The 24905-nt window shown below is 33.8% G+C and overlaps 4 protein-coding genes across 5 annotated transcripts; 1 reads left to right on the top strand and 3 right to left on the bottom strand.

The window, feature by feature from the left end:
- Positions 1–1170: 1170 nt before the first annotated feature.
- On the top strand, positions 1171–2927 carry LOC147934315 (uncharacterized). Its single transcript, XM_087472586.1, has 2 exons — positions 1171–2490; positions 2793–2927. The coding sequence occupies exons 1-2, from the start codon at positions 1171–1173 to the stop codon at positions 2925–2927; spliced, it is 1455 nt and encodes a 484-aa protein (XP_087328712.1).
- Positions 2928–3396: 469 nt separating this feature from the next.
- LOC104724003 (uncharacterized) lies at positions 3397–6798 on the bottom strand. Of its 2 annotated transcripts, XM_010442453.3 has the most exons (11): positions 6575–6798; positions 6199–6488; positions 5803–6009; positions 5431–5511; positions 5258–5344; positions 5074–5169; positions 4916–4969; positions 3998–4824; positions 3854–3902; positions 3721–3760; positions 3397–3638 (listed from the first exon to the last, which is right to left on the bottom strand). In XM_010442453.3, exons 2-11 carry the CDS (start codon positions 6481–6483, stop codon positions 3478–3480), a joined length of 1887 nt encoding a protein of 628 aa, XP_010440755.1. In that variant the 5' UTR covers positions 6484–6488; positions 6575–6798; the 3' UTR covers positions 3397–3477. The 2 variants fall into 2 exon arrangements, with proteins under 2 accessions (XP_010440755.1, XP_010440754.1); XM_010442452.3 differs by having other exon boundaries at positions 6199–6659.
- A 5015-nt stretch (positions 6799–11813) lies between these two features.
- On the bottom strand, positions 11814–13532 carry LOC104728192 (uncharacterized). Its single transcript, XM_087473375.1, has 4 exons — positions 13147–13532; positions 12465–12859; positions 12234–12329; positions 11814–12079 (listed from the first exon to the last, which is right to left on the bottom strand). The coding sequence occupies exons 1-4, from the start codon at positions 13187–13189 to the stop codon at positions 12047–12049; spliced, it is 567 nt and encodes a 188-aa protein (XP_087329501.1). The 5' UTR covers positions 13190–13532; the 3' UTR covers positions 11814–12046.
- Positions 13533–20644: 7112 nt separating this feature from the next.
- Positions 20645–24905, bottom strand: LOC104724004 (fimbrin-5). The gene is made up of 14 exons (XM_010442454.2): positions 24757–24905; positions 24406–24539; positions 23918–24327; positions 23670–23841; positions 23527–23565; positions 23328–23396; positions 23122–23238; positions 22704–22915; positions 22311–22466; positions 22040–22239; positions 21697–21854; positions 21513–21609; positions 21286–21377; positions 20645–21202 (listed from the first exon to the last, which is right to left on the bottom strand). The coding sequence occupies exons 2-14, from the start codon at positions 24490–24492 to the stop codon at positions 20948–20950; spliced, it is 2064 nt and encodes a 687-aa protein (XP_010440756.1). The 5' UTR covers positions 24493–24539; positions 24757–24905; the 3' UTR covers positions 20645–20947.

The raw sequence follows: 24905 nt of genomic DNA on the forward strand, positions 1-24905 counted from the left end.
CATCAATACTTTTGTTATTTATAGGAAAAATAATTTTTTTTTCAATTATTAACTTTCAAATAAAGTAATTAAAAAATTATGTAATATCCAAAACATTATTTTTTTTTCAACCAAATAATAATTAAAATAAAACTCTCCACTGATGGTCCAAACCGGAGGAAAAAAATTTACAAAATAAATTGCAGAATATAACAATCGAGGAAGACAATCTACATTCAAATTTACCAAACTTGAAATCTTCGACAAGGAGAACACGAGGAAGGAAACTTGTAGCAGCTAGAAATCATCCAAAATATTAATTTTATTTAGATTAAGTTATTTAATTTCTATTTTTATAAAATTCTAACAATTAAGTAAAGTTATATAAATTTATTAATTTATAAATAAATAAATTAATTTCACTTTCTTTGTAAAACAAAAGTGATTTTTAAAAAACTAATATGTACAATATCATGGTCGTAATAGTGATTTCATTGTAATGATTTCATTATTCCCAAAAATTAATATGCCAATCAGCGTACTAGTATATATGGTTGCATGTTTCAATAGCCTCATATGCAAAAGATTGCAATCATAAAACCATCAACTCTACCTATTAAAAAATATTTCTGTTTTCTTGAAAATATTGAATTGTAACATATGCCAAATAATCCAAATTTTGGAGTAAATATACTATGTGAAAATTTATTTTTTCACATTAATTTGATCAAACAAAGATGAAAGAGTGAATAGATGATTAATAATTAATATATTTTTTTTTTAAAAATACGCTCATTTGTTTGATCATATTTTAAAAATATTTAAATCAATACATAGTTCATCATTTTTAATAATTAAAAAGATATATTTTTAGGCATGTGTTGTAATGAAAAATTTGCAACTTTTTCTTTTTTGAACAAAAAAGGTACACAGTCGGTGGCTTTGGCACTTCCCACGCATGTGATGTCCTGCTACAAATTGCCGCAAGAGTTGACATCTAAATTAACGAGTGCTATTTCCACTTTTTGGTGGAAATCCAACGATAAGGCTCATGGTTTACATTGGGTGGCTTGGGATAAACTATGTAAGGATAAGTGTGATGGGGGTCTAGGTTTCAGAGCCTTGGAACAATTTAATGATGCTATGTTAGCAAAACAGTATTGGCGTTTAATTCAACACCCGACGTCATTAATGGCGAGGGTTTTGAAAGGCCGATATTTTAGCAATAAACACCCGCTTATGGCCAAAAAACCTTCTAATCCCTCCTTTGCCTGGAGGAGTATTTTTTCAACGAAAGATTTAGTGGAATATGGAGCGCGATGGGCGGTAGGTTCGGGTAGTTCTATTTCGGTTTGGAGAGATCCATGGATTCCGGATATTAGACCACGTCCTGCCAATGGTCGGGGACGACTCTGGTTACCGAGCTTGATGGTGAACCACTTAATTAATCCTGTCACGAAGGATTGGCACTTGCCTACTCTAGAAGAGTTTCTGGATCCGGGGGATATACCGATTATTCGGCGTATGTCGGTCAGTAAGGTCCAGCAACGGGATCGGTTAGTATGGCATTTTACCAAGTCAGGGAAGTATACGGTTAAATCAGGTTATAGATTAGCCAGAGAACTGATGACGGAAGTCGAATACGGACCAACATGTATGGCCCTCAGGGCCCAGGTGTGGAAGCTGGATGTTCCCCCAAAGGTCCAACATTTTTTCTGGCAGATTGCGTCGGGCACCCTCCCAGTGCTCGAACGACTTGCGTATAGGGGTATCCGGTGTGATACACTCTGCAAACGGTGTGGGGCTGCACCAGAAACTATCAATCATGCTCTCTTTGAGTGCCCTCGCTCGCTCGATGTTTGGGAGTTGTCCCTAGTTTCGTTAGTCCCCGATGGCTTTCCATTTGCTTCAATTTATGCAAATTTAGACTTTATTTTTTGGCGGGCAGCCTCTCAGTCGGGGGATTCGGATGTAGCTAATCGTCTTCCTTGGATACTTTGGACATTATGGAAAGATAGGAATAAAAAAGTTTTTCAGGGGTTACAGGCCGAGCCGACGGAAATTCTACACCAGGCGAATAATGATAAATTACTATGGGAAGAAGCAAAATCCTATTCGGATAGGTATTTGCATACTACGCCTCTGGTGGAGGATAGGGGAGCGTTTCCTCGATGTCAGATTGATGGTTCTTGGAAAGGGTCAGATGCTATGCAGGGTCTAGGATGGTGGTGTTGTAGTGATGATGATGCGACTCTCCTTTTGGGAGCACGGAGTCAGAGATGCGGTCCTACATCCTTACATGCAGAGCTACAAGCCTTGATTTGGGCTATGGAGTCACTCTTGGCGGCTGGAGTTGGATGTCAAAGCTTTGAGACAGACTGTGCAGAATTGGTGGCGATGGTGCAGACGCCTGACGATTGGCCATCTTTTTCGAACCTGTTAGAGGAGTTTCTTGTGCTCAGACCATGCTTTTCCTCGTTCTCCCTGATCAGGATCTCTAGAGAGCTCAATGTAAGGGCAGATTGTCTAGCCCGTTCTTCAAGATTGCTTTCCTCTGAAATTTCCTTTGTAAACTCTTTTCCTCCGGTTTGGGCAACCAATCTTGGAGTTATTTTTTAATTTGATTAATGTTTGGTTGAAAAAAAAAAAAAAAAAAAAAGGTACACAGTCAATAAAATGATAACTAAGCACTTAAAAGAAAAAGGTTGTATATCTGTTTCTAGTAGACGATTTTAACCCCAAAAAAAAGAGATACAACCTCAATACATTAATAAACACCCTACTATTGGCGGGTTTGTATTGAACGTGGGGAGATGTTCAGCGGCGTTGGCGGAGTTGTGGGGGGTGTACTATGGGCTGTATTTGGCATGGGAGAGTCGGATAGAGAGGCTGGATCTAGAGGTGGATTCGGCAATGGTAGTGGAGTTTCTACGGACAGAGATTGGTGAATCGCATCCGCTGTCGTTCCTGGTACGTTTGTGCCATGGCTTTCTCTCAAGGGACTGGACGGTCTGTGTTACACATGTGTATAGGGAGGCTAATCGCCTTGCAGATGGATTAGCGGCCTATGCATTTACTTTACCTTTATGATTTCATAAGTTTGACATGCTTCCAGATGTTGTGGGTTTACTTTTTCATGAGGATTTAGTAAGACCTGCGTGTTCCTCGCAATGTTGTTGTGTAATTTTATTTTTAAGTTAATAAATAGCTAGGAGATTTCTCCTGGTTTTCCCACCAAAAAAATAAACGCCCTACTATAAATAATGAAATTTTACAGTCCAAAGTCGGAAATGCATTTGTTTCATACTTTCATATCTCTTCTTAAGCCATCTCTCTATTAGTCCTATTCATATCATGTTTTGCTTTACAATCAACACTTTCACACACTCTCCTATCTAAAAGAAATGCTTCTACATAGGGTGTAACAGTAACAATCTTTATATACTCGGTCTCAAATCATAGTTTTATGGTACAGTTTACAGAGAAAATGTCGTATTATTAGCTGGAACTTGTGGAGTGTAATTCTTCAATCATGGACTTGGCAATCCACAAGAGCCCTGGGTCATTTCGTTTAAGTACCAAATATGGTTCTTGTACTCCTGTGCCTTCCGATACCATCTCTTCGACAAAGCCAACGACGGAAAGGATCTCAACTGCAGCTGCAAAACATCCCAAGCATGACTGTTTAACACAGATATATCTCATACAAAACCTGTTATGAGAAGAAGGAAAAAGTAATACCTGCAAAGTTGAGAATGTTGCGCTTAATTGCAGGATTTCCCTGAAATGGCGTTCATGTAGTTGAACAGATCAGACAGACGATAAAATAACTCAATGGAACTAATATTATATCAGCGGCCTAAGGAGTCCTCACCTTACGCAGCCTTTTGAATTTCATTTCCTGTGGTTGTTCAATGATGTTCCTGGACCACAAGAACAAAAGTTGAATCTTCAGTCACATAACAATAGACTTACATCTGCAGATACGGTTGTTAGTTTTCTAAAGCTGAAAAGGTACCTCACTACTTTGAGAAGCATTTGCAGCACACTGGTTGCTTGAGCGGGGCTAACTTCAGTTTCCAAGGAACTTATAGCTTTCTTGAGACGGTTAGAGATAATGGTAACAGAGTATTGGATCCTCTGAATCTCTTGATCATCTGGATCAGGCTCATCAACCTCCATGATTGTTTCCTTCTCTGTGACCACCGGGTTATAGTCTGGATACGGCTCTGCAATATTTGGATCAGGTGGAGCCTGGGTATCTTCAACTCCATTCCCACCCAACATTATAGTGTCATTTGATATTTTCATATTTTCAACTTCCCCTATACTTGCTCGTGTTTCTAAGTCATCCGGATCAGGTTCATCATCATCTTCAGTAGTATGGGCAAGATCACTTGCCATTTCGTTTGATCCCGAGTGATGCTCAGGTGCAGATGCATCCCTTGGATTTGATGGGATCCATGAGTGACCTGGTTCAGTTTTGGTTGCATCAGCTTCAGTGGTATCATCAGGATCAGGCTCAAACTTACTCATAGAATCACACTGGGCTTTAGGGAGAACTGGCTGTTTATTCTCATCACGAACATCAACCAAGTCATCAGGATCAGGTTCTTCGCTGAGTTTCGAATCACTTGTTTGGGAGAGACGGCGATAAGCAGCAGCAACAGACGATTCACGAGCATTTCCAAGATTATCAGACTGGTTTCCACCAAGCCTCTGCGAAAAATTTTCATTATCGTCGAAGAAGAAGTTTTCCTCATCATCGTCATACATAAGTTTTGTGCCATTCAAAGTGTGACCTCTTGATTTGGTCCAATCTAAGCTTTCAGCTTCTTTATTCAACTGTCACACAAACACTCATTCGTAAAATCTCCACCAAAAATTAATTTTGAGATAACAGAAACATAAACCATCACTGCTGTATATATATTACCTGTCTATCAAGAGCATAAAAGTTTTCATCATGCTCCGTGTATACCATGTGAGCCTGACATTTTGATTTGAAGATTATTAGCTCTCAAATTCAAACTCATGCAGAAATGTTCGTAGTGTTTGGTGATAAGAATTCAAGTTGCAGAGAAATGAACTTACAAGCTCATGCAATAGAGTCTTTTTTATGCTCTGATACTTTCTAAATCCCTTGAGATCATCAGTCCGGAGGCGTAGAGAAATCTCCTCTCCTTGATTCTACATCAGCCAATGCAAAAATATTTGTAAAAATCAAAATCAGAACAGGCAACAAGTGATTTTGTCTAATAAACAAAACATGACGTACCTTGTTAAATCCCAGAAGGCATCGCGGACTAACACCAACATAACCAACTGGTGCGAGTTCAGTCATAATCCCTACTCTCCAACGATGCTACAAATATAAAACAGACTTGATTGGTACATTATCATTATGCTGACGGTTGCAATGATAAGTTTCTCACATAATTTAGATATAACCTTGTTCATAATAGCGATAATAGCAGGGTCTGTTGCTAGCATGTGCATTCTCTTTAAAGCAGCAGAAGCGGGAGGGTTTAACTGCAGGAACAAACATCTCAGGTCACTTTATATCGAGGTAGAATTCGAAATTACTTAACAGCTCAATTATCAGGAAGTAAGTTCACTCATTTCATACGGCGTTACTGCTAGTAAGGTTAACTTACAGCATAGTAAGAGACAAAACAGTAACAGGGAACAGACAAAAGTCAAACATGAATTCATCAAGCTTTCTACTAATTCAAAGAGAAAGAACGATGGCTAAGTTGACATTTTGACTACTACAAAACGTAAGCATACATGTCAGACATGGCTACAAAGAGAATTACATACCTCTATACCCGGGAGCTGAAGAGTGCGGAAATCACAAAAGATGTAAGTCCCTTGTGGAAGCTTGATTGAAGCGCTTGAAACATACTTCTTTTGCCTAAGCCTTCTCTCCTCTTCCTCAAATCCAAGTATCCTCATGTCAGGCATTGCCTCTATTCGAACGCCTTCGACCTCTTCTTCAGATACTCCCATCATTCTTATAGTCTTATCCTATAAAACGAAAAGAAAGTACTAAGAACCATTTATACAGAGAAATCCAAGAAACCAAACACATCTCGACAACCTTAAGCAAAATCTACCAAAACAGTGAACAAGATTGACTGCTCGCGGAACTATGCAAAAGACATATGAATGCAACAATTCGACTAATCAGACAATAACATTAACAAAAAGAGTAACCTCAACAATGTTTGATTCCTGCAAGCTTAAGCTGGAGTGGTCATCAGAGAAGGGTAACATCAAAATTGATCCTTTTCCATTCAACCTCGGAACAATCAAACGAAGCGTCTCGGCAGTAACGCCTGTTAGCTTTCTCAATTCGTAACCTAAATCTTTGAGGGAAGCTCCAGAATCGATCTCAACAGAGTAATTGTTTCCTTTCCATAGAAGAGAAACTTTTATTGTTTTTCCAGAATCTTCCATACGATGAGACAACTCTAAGCTAGTACTATCGCCAACCGCCATGGATTCTGAATTGGATCCAATCATCAGATCGAATCAATACAATTTGCAAAAATTGCTAGAGATATGAATTGACCAAGAAAGAGCGAATTACGATGATTGAACGAGCACGGTGGTTTGGTTTGTGTTGAACAACGCAAATTGGGACAGAACCGCAAAAGATTAGAATTAAAAGTCTGTAAGAACAAAATTTATTTATCTTGTTGATGAAGAAAATTGGATGAGAGAGAGAGAAAGAGAGAGAGAGAGGCTTTGATGATGATGAAACGTATGCACATACGTTGAATGACGTAAGTGATGATAAATTTTGGGAAAATTGGGGTCCAAAAAAGAGTTCTCAACTATAATTGCCATGAGCCAAATCTTTTAGTTTTTACAGTTTGCCTCGATATTTTCAAATTTGCCATTTTTACCATTTTTAAATATAAAATATTTCAGATTTTTTTTTTATAAAACACATAAATCATAATAAAAACTATATCCTAAAAAACTGGAATCCAATAAATTCAAATATCATGTGTAAATTTATGTGTTTTAGATACAAAAAATGGCATTTTTGATTTTTTTTGGATAAATGGCAAATAAGTCTATATCTAGTAATTAACTCATATTTTGAACCATTCATTCGTTCCCAAAGGGGTCTGGGGAGATAATTTTTTGTTGAGGCTTTGGGTGTGAATGGTTATTGCGGTCGGGGCGGACAAATCTGTCTGCAGATTAGATCGCTCTATTTTTAGTGTAAACAACAAATTGTAGTAGACCAACTCTATTTATATGTAAAAACGGTCGGCAGTTGGTTCATTATTGTTTTGTCTCTATTTTCTTCGGATCGCACCACTGTGGATTACATTTGTTGAATAGTAATAGTAAATAAAAAACGGTCTAATCCGCATACAAATTTGTCCGCCCCAACCACTGTAACCATTCACGCCCTTTAAACTTCTGACCTCTTGGCAGTGTTCAAGAAAGCGGTCTAGACAGTTGTCTACGCGCCGTTTAGGAGTTAGACGCTCAGCAGAGGTCTAGATGACCGCTTGGACCACCTAAAATCGGATAGATTTTATTTTAATATTTATTTTTGATTTTTAACAACATATATTTAAATTATTAAGTTTTATATATATACGTAATTTAAACGTTCATTTATTGTTAATTTAACTTAAATAAAGGTAATTTCTAACTTTTGTTTATGATTTATTATTTTTTATTAACTTAACATATAGTTTTACATAATTTTATATATAATGTTTTATGTTGTAAACGTTTAAACCGCCAAAAAAGCATTCGAGACGTTAGGCGTTGTGTCACCACCTACATACCACATAACACTTTCTTAAACACTGCCTCTTGGATAAATCCATGAATACACCAATGATAGCATAACAAAACAGTGTTCTTTTGAAAGTGGCAAAAAATGATCGACGTATCAGAGATGTCAGGAGAAACGATTTGAGAAACTGATTTCAAGAGGAGTAATACTTGGATTCACCCATAGAGTTAGAACGTTTTTGTTCACCTCCTATCTCATAAACCAATAAAAAATGCTAATAGATACTAAACATAAATAAATATTTACTTCAAACTAAAATCAGAATAAAACAAAATAAATTAGAAAAAACAGAATCATTAAACAAAATATATAATTATGTCATATAATTTTTTTTAATAAATAAATAAACAAAATGAAACAAGATCATTAAAATAATATTAATTTATTTGAACTCAAACCGATATATAATCTTGTTTAATTATAAAATTTAAACCTTAATTATCCTTTGTAAACCCATACCGACATATAAATTCGTTTAATATAGACAGCCTAAACCCTAATTCTTATTTATAAACCCAGACCGACACATAATCTCGTTTGTAAACTCAAATCCTCAATTTATAAATCTAAACTAATATATAATCTCGTTTAATTGTAAAATATAAACCCTAAATCCTCATTTATAAATCTAAATGACATATAAATTCGTTTAATTAAAAACTGAAATCATAATCCTCTTTTATTAATTCAAATCAATATTTAAAATATGTATCATAAAATAACATAGACACTTTAGGTTATAAAAATATATGAAAAATTATAAAATACATAAAGTTATATATATAAGTTTAATAGTAAAAATGGAATGGATTAATTACTCAATAATTGTTTGAACCTTAACTTAAAACACAAATGACGAAACCCATTTATGTTGGCCTGTTTTGCATATTGGCCCAAAGGCTTTTTTTTTGTGTTAAGTCACATTTCCTATCCTTGTAGCTCTTGTTCTACTACTACTTTCTTCTTCGTTAATCACGGATTCACGATGGTCTTGTCCATCTTCTTCTTATCAGTCTCTTCACCTTCTCAATTCTCATGGACTTCTCCTCTGTCAAACCTCTCGGCGGCTCACCTTCTCTGTCCTCAACGATCTCATCGTCTACTCCTCACCATTATAAATCCACCACGACACCTACCATTATTGTCGCCGCCATCTCAGGAATCTCCTCCGTTACCGATTCGATATCCGATGCATTCCTGGTGGGAATCATTCCCCAAGAAACAATCTCGTATCGTCTCTCCTCTCCGGCGACTTCACTTCGGAAGACGGCCAAGTTACCCTTGCCTCATCTCTAGAGAATTCAAATCGACATGCATTGTAGTTAGCTTCTTCTCGCGCTGCTTACTCCTTTAACCCGATTTCTCTTTACAATCCAGCTTCATGTTCTTGATCTGATCCGCTTTGTCGATGGCTATACAAAATTGACCTCTCTTTTGATCCACTGCTTCGTCTTGTCGTCCTCTAGCATGCGTACAATATTTGGAGGCCTCTCTGATCCTTCAATTACAAAAAAAAAGCAAGGTAAATTGTCTTTCAGTTTTTCTACTCCGAAACATTGATGTGTTTCTAATGCCCAATAGAAATATCGTTAATTGCCTTGAGTTTTATTGGAATTGATGGAGTGCAAAATGACATAATAATGTTAAACTCCTTGAGTTCATTTTTAAAATTTGTCATAAGATCTTATTGTAATGGTTGTTATTAGTTAAAATAGCTCTGACTTAAGTAATAATATTCGGATTGTTGTATTGTTTATATATTAAAGATTTTACATGAAGCTACACGTGAGAATCGACTTAATATTAGTTCTAATGCAAGATTAGATGACTATAGACACACAATAATGTATAGATAGTATTCAGCAGTTACTCAATATCTATTCAAATCCTTATTACCTTGCTTGCTATTAATAGCTCGAGGACTAAATTGTGTAGAGATTCCATGAGTTTGTCTTCGTTTAGTCGGATTACTGAAGCAGCAGATCCTTGTAATTGCTTTCTCTTGATCGATGGTGCTTCTCGACCATGTTTGGCAAGACCAGGTATGTTTGTAACATCATTCAAAACCGTTGTTTTTGGCAAGTTTGATTCTGTAGTAGATCATATAAGATACAAACAAATAAGAAAACAATAATTTAGTCCCCCCCCATCTATGTTGTTCCTTGTACACTATCGACGATTTCACCTTTACTTTTCCAACTCTTTTTGAAAGGCTTGATGTTAGCAAGCTTTCTTCATCCACGATTAGCAGCCTTGATGACAAAATTGGCTGATAGATCTAAAGTATTGAGTATTAAGTTTGTTCATCGAGGTTTGTATTTATATGACTAATAGAGACGGTTTCGGGAAATGATAAATTCTAGAATATGCTTATTAGATATTAGTGATAAGATACGTTAAATATTTTCATCAAGTGTGGAAGTTGATGCTGTCGTACCAAAATGTGAGATTTTTAAAATATTTAGTGAATGGCTTATGGTTGCTTAGCAAAAACCAAGATAAAATTTAGGTATATATGTTCACCTTGATTTATTGACAAACCGTTGTATAGAAAACATGGGTAAACCACATAAATCTATTTGAACCATAAAGCTTACCCATTTCAATTATTATAAAGAAAACATATTTGAACAAACAAAATTTTTTGTATAGTTTGTTTCTTACACAAAACAAAGTGTAAACAAATATTTTGACATGTTCTATACAATTATAAAATATTGAAATAAAAAGTAGATTCTTCTTAACATGATTTATTTAAAACAAAATTTGAGTATTGTAGATAAGATATAAATAATTCCTTATCACTTGTTGATTGTTTGAAAATCCTATAGTTGAGAATTCTGATTTACAAACTTATCAATTTGCTCGAGATGGTTTTGTATTTTACTTTTCAGCTGCAAAATTGTTAGGATCACAAATTAGAAAACTTAATATTGATGTAAAACATACGAAAAAATAAATATTAGTAGCTTATCTCTACTATCTTCTTAGAGACGTACAAATTCATATCCAATATGCTTAGTGAATTGCTTCCATGATTGAAGGGTCTTGGTTTGGATGCTTGGATTCGCTAACTCGTTTTCAAGGGCTTAATGTCGTTAAGGTATGTGAATCCATCAATCTTTTTTTTTGTAATCGATGTTTTTGAGTGAAAGAAATTAGAGCTTTAGGTTATCTAAAAAGGTAAAACCCCGATGCTATATTTATATACAAAAGTTTGTACACAATGGTCAAGTTGACGATATTGAGTTTCTGTTTTAAAGATATTCTCCCATAAATTCAAATATCTTAATTTCCTATTCTATTGAATGTGTGGAAAAAAGTGAATCATCATTTTGTATTTTTCCATATTTGTAGTTATATTTAAATGTTATTTGCTAAAATATCAATAATATGAGATTTCAATCCTACTAAACTAATCCCCATATTACGGTTTGTGATTAATGTTCCCTGTTAATAGTTATTGTAATTACTAATTATTAGGGATACTGATTTGGTTGTGATATTGATTCGAGATGTAAATATAGAGGATGTTTAGGCTGATTCGTTGATTTGGGTGATGATTAAGTCGGATTAAATAGCAGATATTGATTGTAGTTTAATTGTTTGGTATTATATGGAATGAGATTGATATTGATGATATTTAAGGCAATTCGCTTTTTATAGGAATTTTAATTCAATTATATATTCCGTAACTAACATTATCTTTTTGATTCTGGTCGGTTTAATCCTTTTGTTTTTTCTTTTGCATGCAACCGAGGTGATTGGATAAGGGACTATATATTCGACAGTCAATCTAGCAAAACAGGATCCAAATATGATTAAACCGGTTCGGTTAGGATCCGCATCTTTTATACCCATTTGATTACCTTTTTGCCCTTTAAAATTTTATTTTTCTCTTCTTCCTTGCTAAATCCGTAGGGGCAATATGTGGAATTTTTTGTAAAATTTTTTTTTTCTGGTTTTGTACTCCCCAATTAATAGTATAAATGGTTAAGAATTCTTCCCATGAAATCAAACATGTCATTCTATAAAAAAAAGTTATATTTGGTGAAAAGAAAGGGTAATAAATAGAAAACAAATACGTTGGATGAATATGTTCATCATAAAAAGACGTAGTTAACTTAAAATCCAAGGAAATAAGCATATGTAACTAGTTCAACCATTCCAGGTTACATGTAGAACAAACAGCAAATGGAAGACCATGGGCCATGTACTCTTCTTGGTTCTTCTTGTTCACGTCCTGGCTTTGTTCTTGCCCTTTCTTCTCTACAATGTTTTAGCATCAACCAAAAAGTCAGCAAATCAAATTTCATGTTTCTGAGAAATCAGATTTCTTTTTTTTTTTGTTTAAACTTTTTTATTAAACATTAATACTTCTAAATTTTGGAAAATCTCAACTAGAATTGTTGTTAAAACATGCCTTTGGTTGCTTCTTCACCACGGAACTGGAAATAGCATTCTTCGGATGAGATTCTGCGGAAGCCTCCTCAACTGTTGGTCCCAAAATAGACGACAACTGCAGAAAAAGAGATTTAGGGGGGGGGGGGGGGGGGGGGTGTCAAATATGATACATTGTAATTGAAAAGCAGTACAAGACAATGACAAATGTATTATAACAATACATGTGGAGGCCAAGGGAAACGATGCTTACACGCAAAAGATGGTTGTCACTCTTGAAATGCATGATGAAATCGTCAAAGCTATGGCAAGGAACAAAGCATAAAGAGCAAAACCAGGGAGAGTAAATCTCGTCCTGATGAAGAAGAACCTGCAGTGTATTGGCCACAGCAGCATCTGTGGCTTCCAACAAGCTTTCCCAGAGCCAGTTTCCAGAAGCGGCCACGGAGATGCCTGTAGGTTCTGGAATAGATGGATATGCCCAAAAAATACTGTATCGTTGCAAAACTAGCTGGCAAAGAGACTGAGATAAGACGGTCTCAATTCCAACACTGGGTGAGAGCTTTAAACTGGAAATGAACATCAAATTAGCCGGAGACGGGTTAAAGTGAATCCAAGTATACGAATAGGCCACAAGGCCAAATAAACCTGTACAAATAGCAGCAGCAGCAAGTCAATAACACAGCCAAGTTGAATGTTAACTCTAAATTCAATAAGAAGATTCTTAACCTTTGCCGACGTTTCTAAGAGCGATTCCAGTGCAAGATAATGATGTTAACTGTAATATTGTATGCCTCCAATGGTAGATTTAAAATGGATGTGTAGAAAATAATTCTTGGGATAGGAGCACAAAAGAATTAAATCCCTAAATTCTCCTAACATCAATTAACCCTAATGCATGAACTATCTACAATTGAAATCAGAGAAATTCTTACCAAGAGATTTGGCCACTTGAATCTCCGATTCCAAATCCCACATTTCTCCTCTAGACTGGATGGTCTTCAAGCCTCCTCCGTTCGTTTACAATGCTGAGAGAGAGAGAAAGAGAGATGGCATGACGAGAGACGCGAAACCAACTCAAAACATTTTTTTAATTCCCCCAGCCAATCAGGTGATGACACACCCTCTGTCCTTGGAACTTCTGTACCAGAAACAATGGTATCTCCAATTATAGCCCCTAAATTAAGGTTGAACAAAACTTTAGCTGATTGTATTAATTAAAATTTAGGCATCAAAAACCCCACTGCCCCTCTGAATTAGGATTTAATTCTCATGTACCCTTTGGCCAGGAAAATATTTCTACACTATTCCCTCTTATTCTACATATCCCTCTACCTTTCTTCTACCTTTATAATAAAAGACAATTTCAATTTTACCCTTGTATATTATATTTATTATTTAATCATTACAATAATTTTAAATTTAAATAATTATTTTTTCAAAAGAATTTCCAACCAATCATTAATCTACTTCATTTTTGTCCAACGGTCCCATCTGCAGTAGCCAAATTATGAAAAAACTCGTACAACTAAATATGACTCGTACAACTAAGTATAACTAGTGTTTTAGTAGCTTTTGAAAAAACTAATAATACACACAAAACAACATATTTATACCAATATCACTTTTAATTAGTAATGATAAATTAAGGGTGTGAGCAAAACAATAGTAGAACACTTGTATATAAGGTTCCAGAATGATTATATTTATTTTTGAAATACAATTCTTCTATCGTGGTACAACTATGTGCAACTGGGACAACTAAGTTTATTAGCAAACCAACCAAAAATACAAACAAAAATTGTTGTATAGTATTCATTTCTATATTAGTAACTATAAAAAAAAACCATAATTTTATCACTGAAATCTAGATTATTCCAATTTATATGAGTATTTATCCTATTGGCATATTTTTACTTCAACTACCTTATACATTTATGATTACTTTGTAAATAATCACCACATTATTATGGAAAACAGACAAATAACATATTTTTAAAAACATATTGATAAATAAGTATAGTAATTGTACTTTAATTACCGAATATCATAAGTTCAATTGCAAAAAATTATTAAAAATTTGAGTACAACTATTTATACTTTTAATCTACTAGTACAATTGTGTTAACATCAATACAACTAAAAGCTTGAGTACAACTACTTGAAAAATTTATCAATATTTTAACTTTTTTTTCAAGCATGTTTTTCTTTTGCGGCTCCATGTATTAAGTAACGTACTATATTATTTATTTTCTTTACACTGGAACACATATTTATTTTTATATTAATTTTAAATTCATCAATTATTAAATTCATTTATTTAAAATTTCATCAATTTAAGTTGTACACAAGAGTTTTAGTTGTCCCAAAATGGTCTAAGTTATATGTAAGAGTTCTAGTTGTATCGAAATAGTCTCAGTTGTACATACAAAATCCAGTTGTACCTATGAGATCCATTTGTATATAAAGTTTTTGTCTCACAAAGAAAGATACTATTACGTATGGAATATAATTCTGTTTTCAATTTAGAAATCAAGTTTCATTGATGATTTACATCAAGCCTTGTGCTTTTTGTCCACACCTTCTCATGATCATACCTGCATACTCTCCTTTATGCTAGTGCATTGGATATGAAACATAGAGTTTTTGGTTCTCGTGATTGTGAATTTTTTGGTGTTTTCCTGGACTTTTGCATTACCTAATCTCTTTTCATAAATCCTAAATTCAAAAACCCTAAATTCACAATCAATCTTTTAAAAAAAAAATTAATGCCAATAATGGGGAATATGAAGAAAATTGATTAAGAAAGTGAAAAAATGGAGAAGATTTTGGAAAAGTAGAATCTAGAGAAAATGAGAAAAAATGAGAGAAAAGAGAGGATGAGAGAGCGACAAAAAAAAAGAGAGAGGATGAGAGAGATGAAGTTTTTTGAGTTTTAGATCTTTTAAAAGAAAATTAAACTAAAGTGAGTTGTAGTAGATCCATTAGGTTATTGGATATGGGTGGAGATCCGAAACATTGGTGGTTGGGTCAGTAAATATTGACAAATCTTAAGGGCTATAAAGTAATTTTTTAATTTTCTGATTAAAAGAAAACAAAAAAATAAAATAAATATTATAAAGAGAGATTTGAGAAATGTATTTTTGGTCAAAGGGTACCAGAAAATTAAATCCCTCGCATTCACGAAATAGTTTTTGTTTTTAATCACTCAAAACTCGCAAAATGACTCTTTTACCCTCGTTTTCTTAATGTTATTGCCGATCTCTCTTCTATGGACAGACTGAAGTTTTAAAATTGGGGAAACGGGTTTACTGTTCATGACAGCAAACTCAATTCTTTTGCTCTCTACCAAAATCAATCAGTCCGACTCCACACCGCTTTGATTTCCAGAGCGTCACTCCTACTATCATGGCAAAAATTAGGAATATGTGTTGATCTAGTGTGGTTGCGCTTGTTGCAGTAGCGACAGAGAAATCATGAAAACTAAGGCCACCGAATTCAGGACTACAATCTTCGCGGTCTTTACTCCCACGGTCGTCTATGCCCCCAAATTATGTTGTCTTCTCATTCGTTTCAGTTTTAACAATCGCTAAGGAATTTAAATCTTTGTCAAAACATAAGGAAATAATATTTGGCAATGCACATATTATCACTGCGAGTTTAATTGGTTTCTCTTTGGGTTCTCATCCATTGCCTTGGCTTTAGGGTATAGTCTTGATTACCACAGCAAAATTAAATTGGTTTCCCTTGGGTTTAGTCATCTGCTTTGGCTTTAGGGTATAGTTCTGATTACCACATCGTAGTTAAGTTTTTCTCCCTTGGGTTCATTCACCCATCTTGGTTTTAGGGTATAGTTATGAACACCACTGTATTGTTATATTGATTTCCCTTGGGTTCATTGAACCATCTTAGTCTAGATGGACAGAAAATTTAGATATCTCCAACATATGGTACATGACATAGTTGCCAACTTAGTTATAAACAAACATTATGAAGATGTTCTGGTTTCAAAAGTGTTCTATTCACTTAGTATACTATGCTGATCTGAATTTTTGTAGGTGAAACAAATGTTGAACTCTCTTCAACGTCTTTTAAAGGCAATATATTAATTTCACTTTCATGGGAAGGTCAAAGGTGTTTACTTCCTTCCTCTTCTTCTTTCTCTTATAATCTGTTTTGTTTCTAAAGATATGTTCAGCCAGTTATCATGGAAAGATGACGTGGACCAATCATCTGGATATATGGACTTCATCATTTCAATACAAAAAATGAGTAGTGTATTTTTTTTTTGTGTCTATAGCTAACTGGATGTAGATGTAGTGCTTTGTTTCAGCTAGTTTCCTAGAAAAACCAAATTGTAATTAATTTATTGACACAATATTACTAATAAGATACATATAGTTCACTTATAAAACAAATATTAGTGTTGGTGTGGACAGTAAACACATTATGTATTTTATTAAAAAATTTTGATGAACGAAATCAAAAAAAAATGTTATAAACGCTTTCTGTTGCTTCTCTTCTCAGACGCTTCTCATGTCATCACATTGCGTCGATCGGTACAAGAAATATAAATTCTTGTTCATTAAGCATAAGGGCAAAATAGTCAGATACAGTGATGTTTGTGTGTATTGTGGTGCCTTTCACTGTTCTAATACCTAATTCCGAACCTCACTCCATAATAATGCCTGTTTTTATATATTTAAGAATATGTTTATCATAAAAAAGACGTAGCTAACTTAAAAATCTATGGAAATAAGCATATGTAACTAGCTAGTTCAACCATTCCAGGTTGCAAAGTAGAACAAACAGCAAATGGAAGACCATTGGCCATGTACTCTTCTCGGTTCTTCTTGTTCACGTCCTGGCTTTGTTCTTGCCCTTTGTTCTCTACAATGTTATCGAAACTCGATAAATTTTTAATTGCAAAATTGACCACATAGTAGACTTTACATGATATTATGACGGTTAGACTAACAAATGAAGTCTAATTTTGCCAAAAAAATCAAGGAAAATCACAAAATCTACCGGAAAATAACCTTATCGGTGGTTGTTTCGCAATGTCAAGCACTGAGGACGTCATCTTTAGTCACCACGGAAGAAACCCAGCACCAATTTAATCAATATCCAAGAATCATGACATATAACAAGATGAATGCACTTGCAAATTTTCTTGGATTAAAATGAGAGGAGATGAAAGAAAATGAAGTTCTCATAGCATTGGGGGTTATTTAAGCTTACAAATTCAGGTGGTTGAAGCTTTAAAAGCTTCACATTTGGTTGTTCATGGTTGTTGGAAAATTGATGGCGGTGGCACAACCGTAAATAAAAGAAAAAGATGAGGATATGGATGTAATAAACATTTTTGCAAGATATTCAAATAAATCAGAAATAATAGCATTTTTGTGAATACAATGAATGACCGAGGATTTAATAGGGAAAAAGTGGCAAATGTTGGAGAGAGAAAAAGAGGGGTCTAACATTGCAATTGACTCAAGTTAGGGGTCCAATTTTGCAAGCGTCCCGAATAATAATTAGATATGTCATCATTTCTCAAACAAATTTAAATATCACATATTAAAACTAATTAAATAATTACATACTATTTTCTGGCAAAATTTCACTAAACTTTACTTACTAATATACAAGTCAAAGTTATATTGATTTTAAGAAATCAATATAAAAATATTGATTTCTTAAAATCAATATAAGTAAAATATTATAAAAAGGCTATAAAAACATATCAGCTAAATGAAGTTAATAAAAATAAAGAATATGTAACTTATTAAACATATAACTTCTTAACAAAATCATATAAAAACAAAATGTTATTTTTTATGTTAGTATTATTACCATAATAATTTAAATAACAATCTTTCAATAGTTATTATAATTGATTATAAAAAGAAGTATAGTACCCCTGAATTATTTCCAACTCATTAAAAGAAACTTATTCCCAATAAATATAGATTTATATATATTCATAAATAAATATAAAAATGACAACAAATTAGGGGATATCATGAAATGTGATTATTTATATATATCTAAGTATGGAAACTAATTAATCTCAACATTTAGGGTGATTTTCATTAAAAATGCAAATATTGATAACCAAATAGAAATATATGTTCTAATTGTACATTAATCTATGTGCTATTAAAAAGGAATGAGACAATAACCCTTATCATTATAAATAAACTTAGTGATTATTAGATTATGCAAAATTGTTATATTTAATCAATTAACCATAAATACAAATTTGATTTTTAAAACACACAAAAATATATATTGCAATAAATTGTAACATTTTATAAATGTTGTTTTTACCACGTTCACATATATCACGGGTGAAATGTATTCTTACACAAATACGTTGATTTTAGAATTTCATTAATTTTTCACAATGGTTTTTTGGTAATAATCTGTCATATTAACAAATCGACTAACTCAAAAGATTTAAATAGCCTAATCAAAAATATTAAATTAATAAATTAGATTATCTTCAGAAAATTTAGTTTAGAATCCGATTGTTACTAACAGATAATAAAATTTTTTGAATAAAACTACCGAGTAATTTAGTATATGTTGTTATGGTTACATAATAAAACATAAGAGATATGAATTTGATTTTTAAACCACACAAAAGACATTTTGCAATAAATAGTAACATTTTATCAATATTTTCTCTATCATAAAACCTCTTATACATTCAAAGATTGTACGGGTGAAACATATTTTTACACGAAAAATGCAGATTTGAATAAATTAATAAAAAAACTTTAGTTACATATTATGTTCGACACAAACAAATATTGGTTCTAGGAGAATAATTTTATTTATAATAATTTTCTTTAAATCAATTTATTCTGCACATAGTGCGGGTTGTTACCTAGTTTTATGTTATACACTTATGCATGTCTTAGTAGAGGTTTACGTGAACATTTTCTAATTTTTTAAAAAAGTATGTAAAAATAACCCCGCACGTACGTGCGGGTCCGTACCTGTGTATTATGAACAGATATGGAGATAGATGTGGAGAAGTCTGCTGTGTGTATTAATTCATGTTCCAATATGCAATAAAAAGAACTAAGAATGATATACTAATTTTTTTCAATGTTTACATTTACATTTTAATAAAGATTGTATTAATCATTGGGTTGGTTGTATTGAAGATTTAATTAAAATAAGTATTTATTAATTTGATTCAATTTTATCCAGAAATTACATCTAGATCTCAGTTTCTGAATCACTATATGTAGACTTGTTCCTTTCTTTCTTTTCTTCTTTTAGATTAACTCAATATCAAATAAGTGTGAAAACTAAATCATTTTTGCTTGAATCCGGCGTTGACCACTATTAACCGTTATTGACCAAAAATTTTGAAATCTTTTTTAATATATTTTTTATAAACAACAGAAAAATAATAAAATAATTACAAAATTTTACTAAAAGATTATATAACAAAGACTACAAAATAATATAACAAATACACATTCTCCTTTTGTAAATTCAAAAGTTGGGTTTTAATTAATATTTTTATATGTTATTTAGAAAATATTGTTTTTAATTAATTTATTTGAAAGTTTGTATACATATTAATATGTTATTTAGGAAAAATGATACTCATTTTCCATGTTATACAAAATGATACTCCTTTTTGTATCCCTTAAATACTCAAAATTGATACTCCTTTTCCTATTATATAATTAATATGTTATTTTATTTTTTATTTTTTATTTTTTTTTGTCAATCAAACCCCATATATTAAGTTATCGGAGATGACTTTCTTCGAGAGAGAGCCAATTAGATTCCGACGAATTTACATGGGAAAAACAGAAACCTCGTGCTCTTGCACATTTTCGCAAGTTTATCGGCACGAATATTATCCTCTCGAGGAATATATCTAATACGAAAGTTAGCAAATCTATCTCTGAAATGAATAATTCTGATGAAAAGGTCGGCCAATCTTATGTTATTTATACAAACATATTAATTATAAACAACAAAAAATAAAAAAAAATTACACAATTTTAATAAAAGATTATATAACAAAGACTACAAAATAATATAACAAATATACATTTTCGTTTTGTAAATTCAAAAGTTGGGTTTTAATTAGTATTTTAATATGTTATTTAACAAATATGGTTTTTAATTAATTTATTTTAAAATTTGTATACATATTAATATGTTATTTAGAAAAAGTGATACTCTTTTTTGGCGGGAAAATATGTCCGAAATTTTGTTTTTTCATTTTGTTGACTAATATATTTTTCAAGTAAGAGTAAAATGGTCATTTAAAATTAAAGGATGACAAAAATAAAAATGACCAAAAATATGGTTTTTTTGAAAAAAGGTATGTCAATAAAAAGATACTTTTAACAAATTAATAGCTCTAAAAAATGTATAAAATTTTATGAAAGTATAGTATGAGTAAAATAAAATTAATTAAATAGCCAACAAGTAGATGACTTCATTACTATTTCCCACCATTGTTCAAAAATAAAAAAAAGATGTCCAAAAAATAAAATAAAACTTTCACAATTCAAAAATGAGGTTTAGGTACACAATTAGTTTTACATTGTGAACCAAAAAGCCTCTTTGTTTGTATACATCAAACCTTTTTTCATCTTTCTTTCTTTTGGATTTCCTTTGTGCCAATAAAAAATCCAAGGCTCAAAACTTCACGCAACCAAAACCAAAAAAGAGCGATCAAATTAACATTCAAACGCATTATGCATCTTTATTATTCTCACCATCAACCTCATCCTCATCCTTGCCTGCCTTTGTCAGCAATTCTTGATCCTGGGAGGTGGGACTGGACTCAGAACCCCCATCGATGGACATATTGGTGATTTCACCAGCAACAGAGCTTGCATCGCCTTCATCAGTGGCATCTTCTGAGACATTAGACTCTGTGTCTGATTGTTGCTGGAGGCTCCAGTACATGATGCTGGCCGCCAAAATAAGCATCATCTTCTGGTTCACCTGTATTCACACACATAAGTAAATTGACTCAGAAAAAACCCTTTAAAGCATTGAAGCCTGTTTCACTATGTATATATCTCTACCTCTATGATATCCTCAGGCAACAGGAATATGGAGCATCCGAGCTTTCGTGCAACACTGATGATGTATGTGGCATTCAACTTCTTATCTTCCTCTGATTAAGTGTCAATTACAACAAAAAGAAACTCACTCTTCAGAACAGTACTGACAATTAATAGTTGACTTAACACCTGAGAATAAAAAGCACCCAGAAACAATAGGCAATGAAGTTAAAACATCATAGTTTTACCTGTTTCGCCATTGGTAACGAGGCTCCAGTTGACAACTCTTGGCTCTACCGCACTAAGAAGTTCCAGAAAGAACATTCCACTTGACAGGTTCTTGTCCTAATATCAGAGAAAAGCAACCATCAAACTTATAGGTTTCCGAAGATGGCTCTCCATGAATCACATCCTTACTTAGTTGACACTTACCCTGAAGCTCTCAGCCTGACTAGTTCGGCCCCCTCTCTTCACTTTCCTATTCGCCCAGTTTAGAATATCTGCATCTGTAATTTCTTTACCTTGCGAGTGAGATCTCAAGTTCTTCAGAAGTTGGAGCATTGTATATCTCATTAGTTGCCACAAGAGTGCTGCAGATGGAACAATAAAATACATGTCATTCTACCAATTCGAAACAACTGAAACTAACAGACTATAGATGAGAAGCAACGGTACGAAAAATGCTAATAGTTACTGCAAGAAATATATTTTAAGCTGACGAGTCTGATAGATGGACATGCATTATCTTATTGGTAAGCTTTTCATGAGAACTCACCGAGAAGTAGTTTCTTATTTCCTTGCACAATGTCATTACCAGCTACATTGACAAGGGAGAAGCGCAGTTCCTTCCCGATCTTTACAACTTCATTGCAGTTTTCAACCTTTTTGAATGGCATTTTTATGGGAGGTTTATTTGCGTGTTTCCAGTTGACCGAGCCAGGTGAAACTTTGTCGAGAACTTCAAGAAGAACCCACCTGAAGGAGATGAGGTTCAGATACAAGCAGATAGAAAATAAAACGTCCTCAAACAGAAATCCATAGCTCACCCATTCCTCAGATCCTCAAAAACATTATTGACGTAAGTGGCAGTGCCAAGACTATTAATCCATAGGCGGAAACATCTTTCTTCTCGTGAAGTTTCCACATCATCTGTCATCATCTCAGCAAATGACGTCTTTGAACTGTCAACAGTCAATCCATTCCTGCAACAAAGAAAATAGCACTAGTAATGAAGCAAAAGAAAAATCACTATCAGCTTTTTCTGACTCGTTTGGGAACCCCGTCAAATCAATATCAGAGGCATAATCAAATTCAAATAGTACCACAATTTTATCATGCAACACCAATGGAATTTTGAGCTAATTAATAATAAAATAAATGAAACACTGGAAAGATACACTCAAATTATTTAAAGCAACCAGTCAAGTTTGCTTACTGACCTGTTCTGAAATATTTGTGCCACAAAAACAAGATTAAGGTTTGCTGAGCCGTCCACTATATCCTTAGGAGATAGGTATCGTTTACAATCCAGCTTCTCAGCCTGCTCAAGAACCTTTTTTGCTCTTTCTGTGGGGTCTTTAGTATCTAATGCCACATGTGTACTGTGTTCTGGAGCAAGGGCATTAAGCAGGTATGCATATGCCTCACCGTCCTGAAAACAGAAAAGAAAGCTGAGATCATGATAAACATGAAAATGCACTTCATAACATTCTTAGCTTAGAAATAAATCATGGACCTTAAACAAGGAATAAATACATCACGGTCAAGACTTTTATAAAATTGTTACTCATGAGCAATGCTGGGTATAATAAAGGGAATATATGTTATTGAGGACAAAGGGTAGCAGGGACAAGTTACCTTCACATCAGTAGAAAAATTTGTAACCTGCTTTTCATAACCAGCTTTCTTCAGATGAAAATTCATCCATTTTAGCAGAACTTTTTCAGGAGCCAATCCCATGAGCTCCTCTGCATCCTGCAACGTCATGAAGATTTTTATGTAGTTTCAGTCTCATAACAACAAATCCTCGCGGAAAGCGTCAAAAATACGTCAAATATATTTACCTGAGTGTCGTCCACCAATTGGAAAAGCGAAGGAGTTTTCGTAAAATTGAGATCAGCCAACAATTGGATCTGATATTATACCCCAAGAACAACAAAAATGTCAGGAGTTAGTAAGTTTTATAAACAAGTCAACACTGAACAAAATGTAACCATCATATGATTTCCTATGAACTATATGACACCAAGAAATGGTGAGTACCTTTATAATCTGAGATATCAACCCAAGTACGAGATATGGCTTCACAACAAAAAAAGAAGAAGAAAAAAGATCAATCAAAATTGGAAGATGAAGAAGCCAAGCACAGGAACAAAAGATTTATATCATCCTTGTAATTTACTCACTCTTCCTTCAGCTATGTCCTGTGTGCCAATGTTGACAACGGTGCAGCCAATTGCTTTGGCAGAATTGAGACCTAGAGTAAGGTTCTCATTCCTCTCCCATGGGTTAAGGGTTTTCTTTGTGTTGATAGCTCGTTCGTCTATGGTCCCAGGAACGGCAACATTTATAAGCTTACTGCAAAAAAAAAGTGACAAAGATGACCTACTAAGAAATTTCAAAACGAAAAGCAAAAATTGAAAGGAATACATACCACAAAAGAACACCATCTTTAACAAGGTCAAAGAAGGCATTGGTTGCAGGGTCGATGGGAAGATAGCTCTTCAAGAAAGGATCATCTCTCAAGTAATTATTGACATGGGAAACATAGGAAGCCTTCTCAGATTCATTGATGGCATGATGAACCGTTGTAGTACTGGTTTTGAGGAATGAAGAGGAACCTTTAGATCCTCCTGTTTTCTCGACACCTCGGGCTTGCACGCTTAAGTAGGCCCGGAGAAAGGTCTCGAAATCGACTTCTTCGTCAGCATTGGAATAAGACTTGTCCAATACAGATTTGATCTCATCCTCATCAATGGTACCGTTAAAAGCTTTCAACTTTGCAAACACAGGAGGTAAATCTCCAACAGTGAAACGCTCTAATTGAGTTTTGTTCGAAACAAACTAAAATCCACCAAAAAAAGAAGAGTTTCAATTTCAATGCACACAGAAAATTAAAAGAGAAGCGCGATCTAAGAGTACCTTGGATTTAAGGGTACGCAATTCGACTTGTGTAAACTGGCTCTGTAACCATGGATCAGAGACAAGAACACCAACGTAACTAGACATCTTTTTTTTTCCGCGGAATCAAGAGAGCCAAAAAGAAAAACAAATCCCTGCAACATAGAGATACATGTCTTTTTTAATCAAACAGGAACCAGAAAAGACCAAAACTTTTTATAACCCAGAAGAAGATCAAAAACAGCATTGGGAATTGGTAAAGCAACGATTTTTTTTAGACAGTTATGGCGTTGATGATGCATCGATCCGATGTAATGGGAAGAAGAGACGATGATGATCAAAATCAAATATAGAGAGAGGATGATGATTGACCTTTAGAGAAGATTGAGAGATTGAATGTGATTCGTGTTCATATCGTGTCTCTCTCGCTCTCTGGATAAAGTTTTGATCTTTGAAGAGCTCAAAGAGATCTGTTTCGATATTAATGGAATTGTAAGTTTCCCGAGCGCACGACCTGCGAC

The sequence above is a fragment of the Camelina sativa genome, chromosome 11 (genome assembly GCF_030686135.1).
Source record: "Camelina sativa cultivar CO46 ecotype springtype chromosome 11, ASM3068613v1".
Classification (NCBI taxonomy): domain Eukaryota; kingdom Viridiplantae; phylum Streptophyta; class Magnoliopsida; order Brassicales; family Brassicaceae; genus Camelina; species Camelina sativa.

Excerpts from the sequence above, each read along its gene's own strand:
- LOC147934315 (XM_087472586.1), top strand. The coding sequence starts at position 1,171 with ATGGCGAGGGTTTTGAAAGGCCGATATTTTAGCAATAAACACCCGCTT. Across the intron at positions 2,491-2,792 it reads GGATCTCTAGAGAGCTCAAT|ATGTTCAGCGGCGTTGGCGG; the intron begins GTAAGGGCAGAT and ends GAACGTGGGGAG.
- LOC104724003 (XM_010442452.3), bottom strand. The coding sequence starts at position 6,507 with ATGATTGGATCCAATTCAGAATCCATGGCGGTTGGCGATAGTACTAGC. Across the intron at positions 5,345-5,430 it reads TTATCGCTATTATGAACAAG|CATCGTTGGAGAGTAGGGAT; the intron begins GTTATATCTAAA and ends TTATATTTGTAG. Across the intron at positions 4,825-4,915 it reads TTTATGCTCTTGATAGACAG|TTGAATAAAGAAGCTGAAAG; the intron begins GTAATATATATA and ends TTTGTGTGACAG.
- LOC104728192 (XM_087473375.1), bottom strand. The coding sequence starts at position 13,189 with ATGTGGGATTTGGAATCGGAGATTCAAGTGGCCAAATCTCTTG. Across the intron at positions 12,330-12,464 it reads GTGACAACCATCTTTTGCGT|TTGTCGTCTATTTTGGGACC; the intron begins GTAAGCATCGTT and ends CTTTTTCTGCAG. Across the intron at positions 12,080-12,233 it reads TGGTGAAGAAGCAACCAAAG|AGAAGAAAGGGCAAGAACAA; the intron begins GCATGTTTTAAC and ends AAAACATTGTAG.
- LOC104724004 (XM_010442454.2), bottom strand. The coding sequence starts at position 24,492 with ATGTCTAGTTACGTTGGTGTTCTTGTCTCTGATCCATGGTTACAGAGC. Across the intron at positions 21,855-22,039 it reads AAATAAGAAACTACTTCTCG|CACTCTTGTGGCAACTAATG; the intron begins GTGAGTTCTCAT and ends TTCCATCTGCAG. Across the intron at positions 21,610-21,696 it reads GTCAGGCTGAGAGCTTCAGG|GACAAGAACCTGTCAAGTGG; the intron begins GTAAGTGTCAAC and ends CTCTGATATTAG.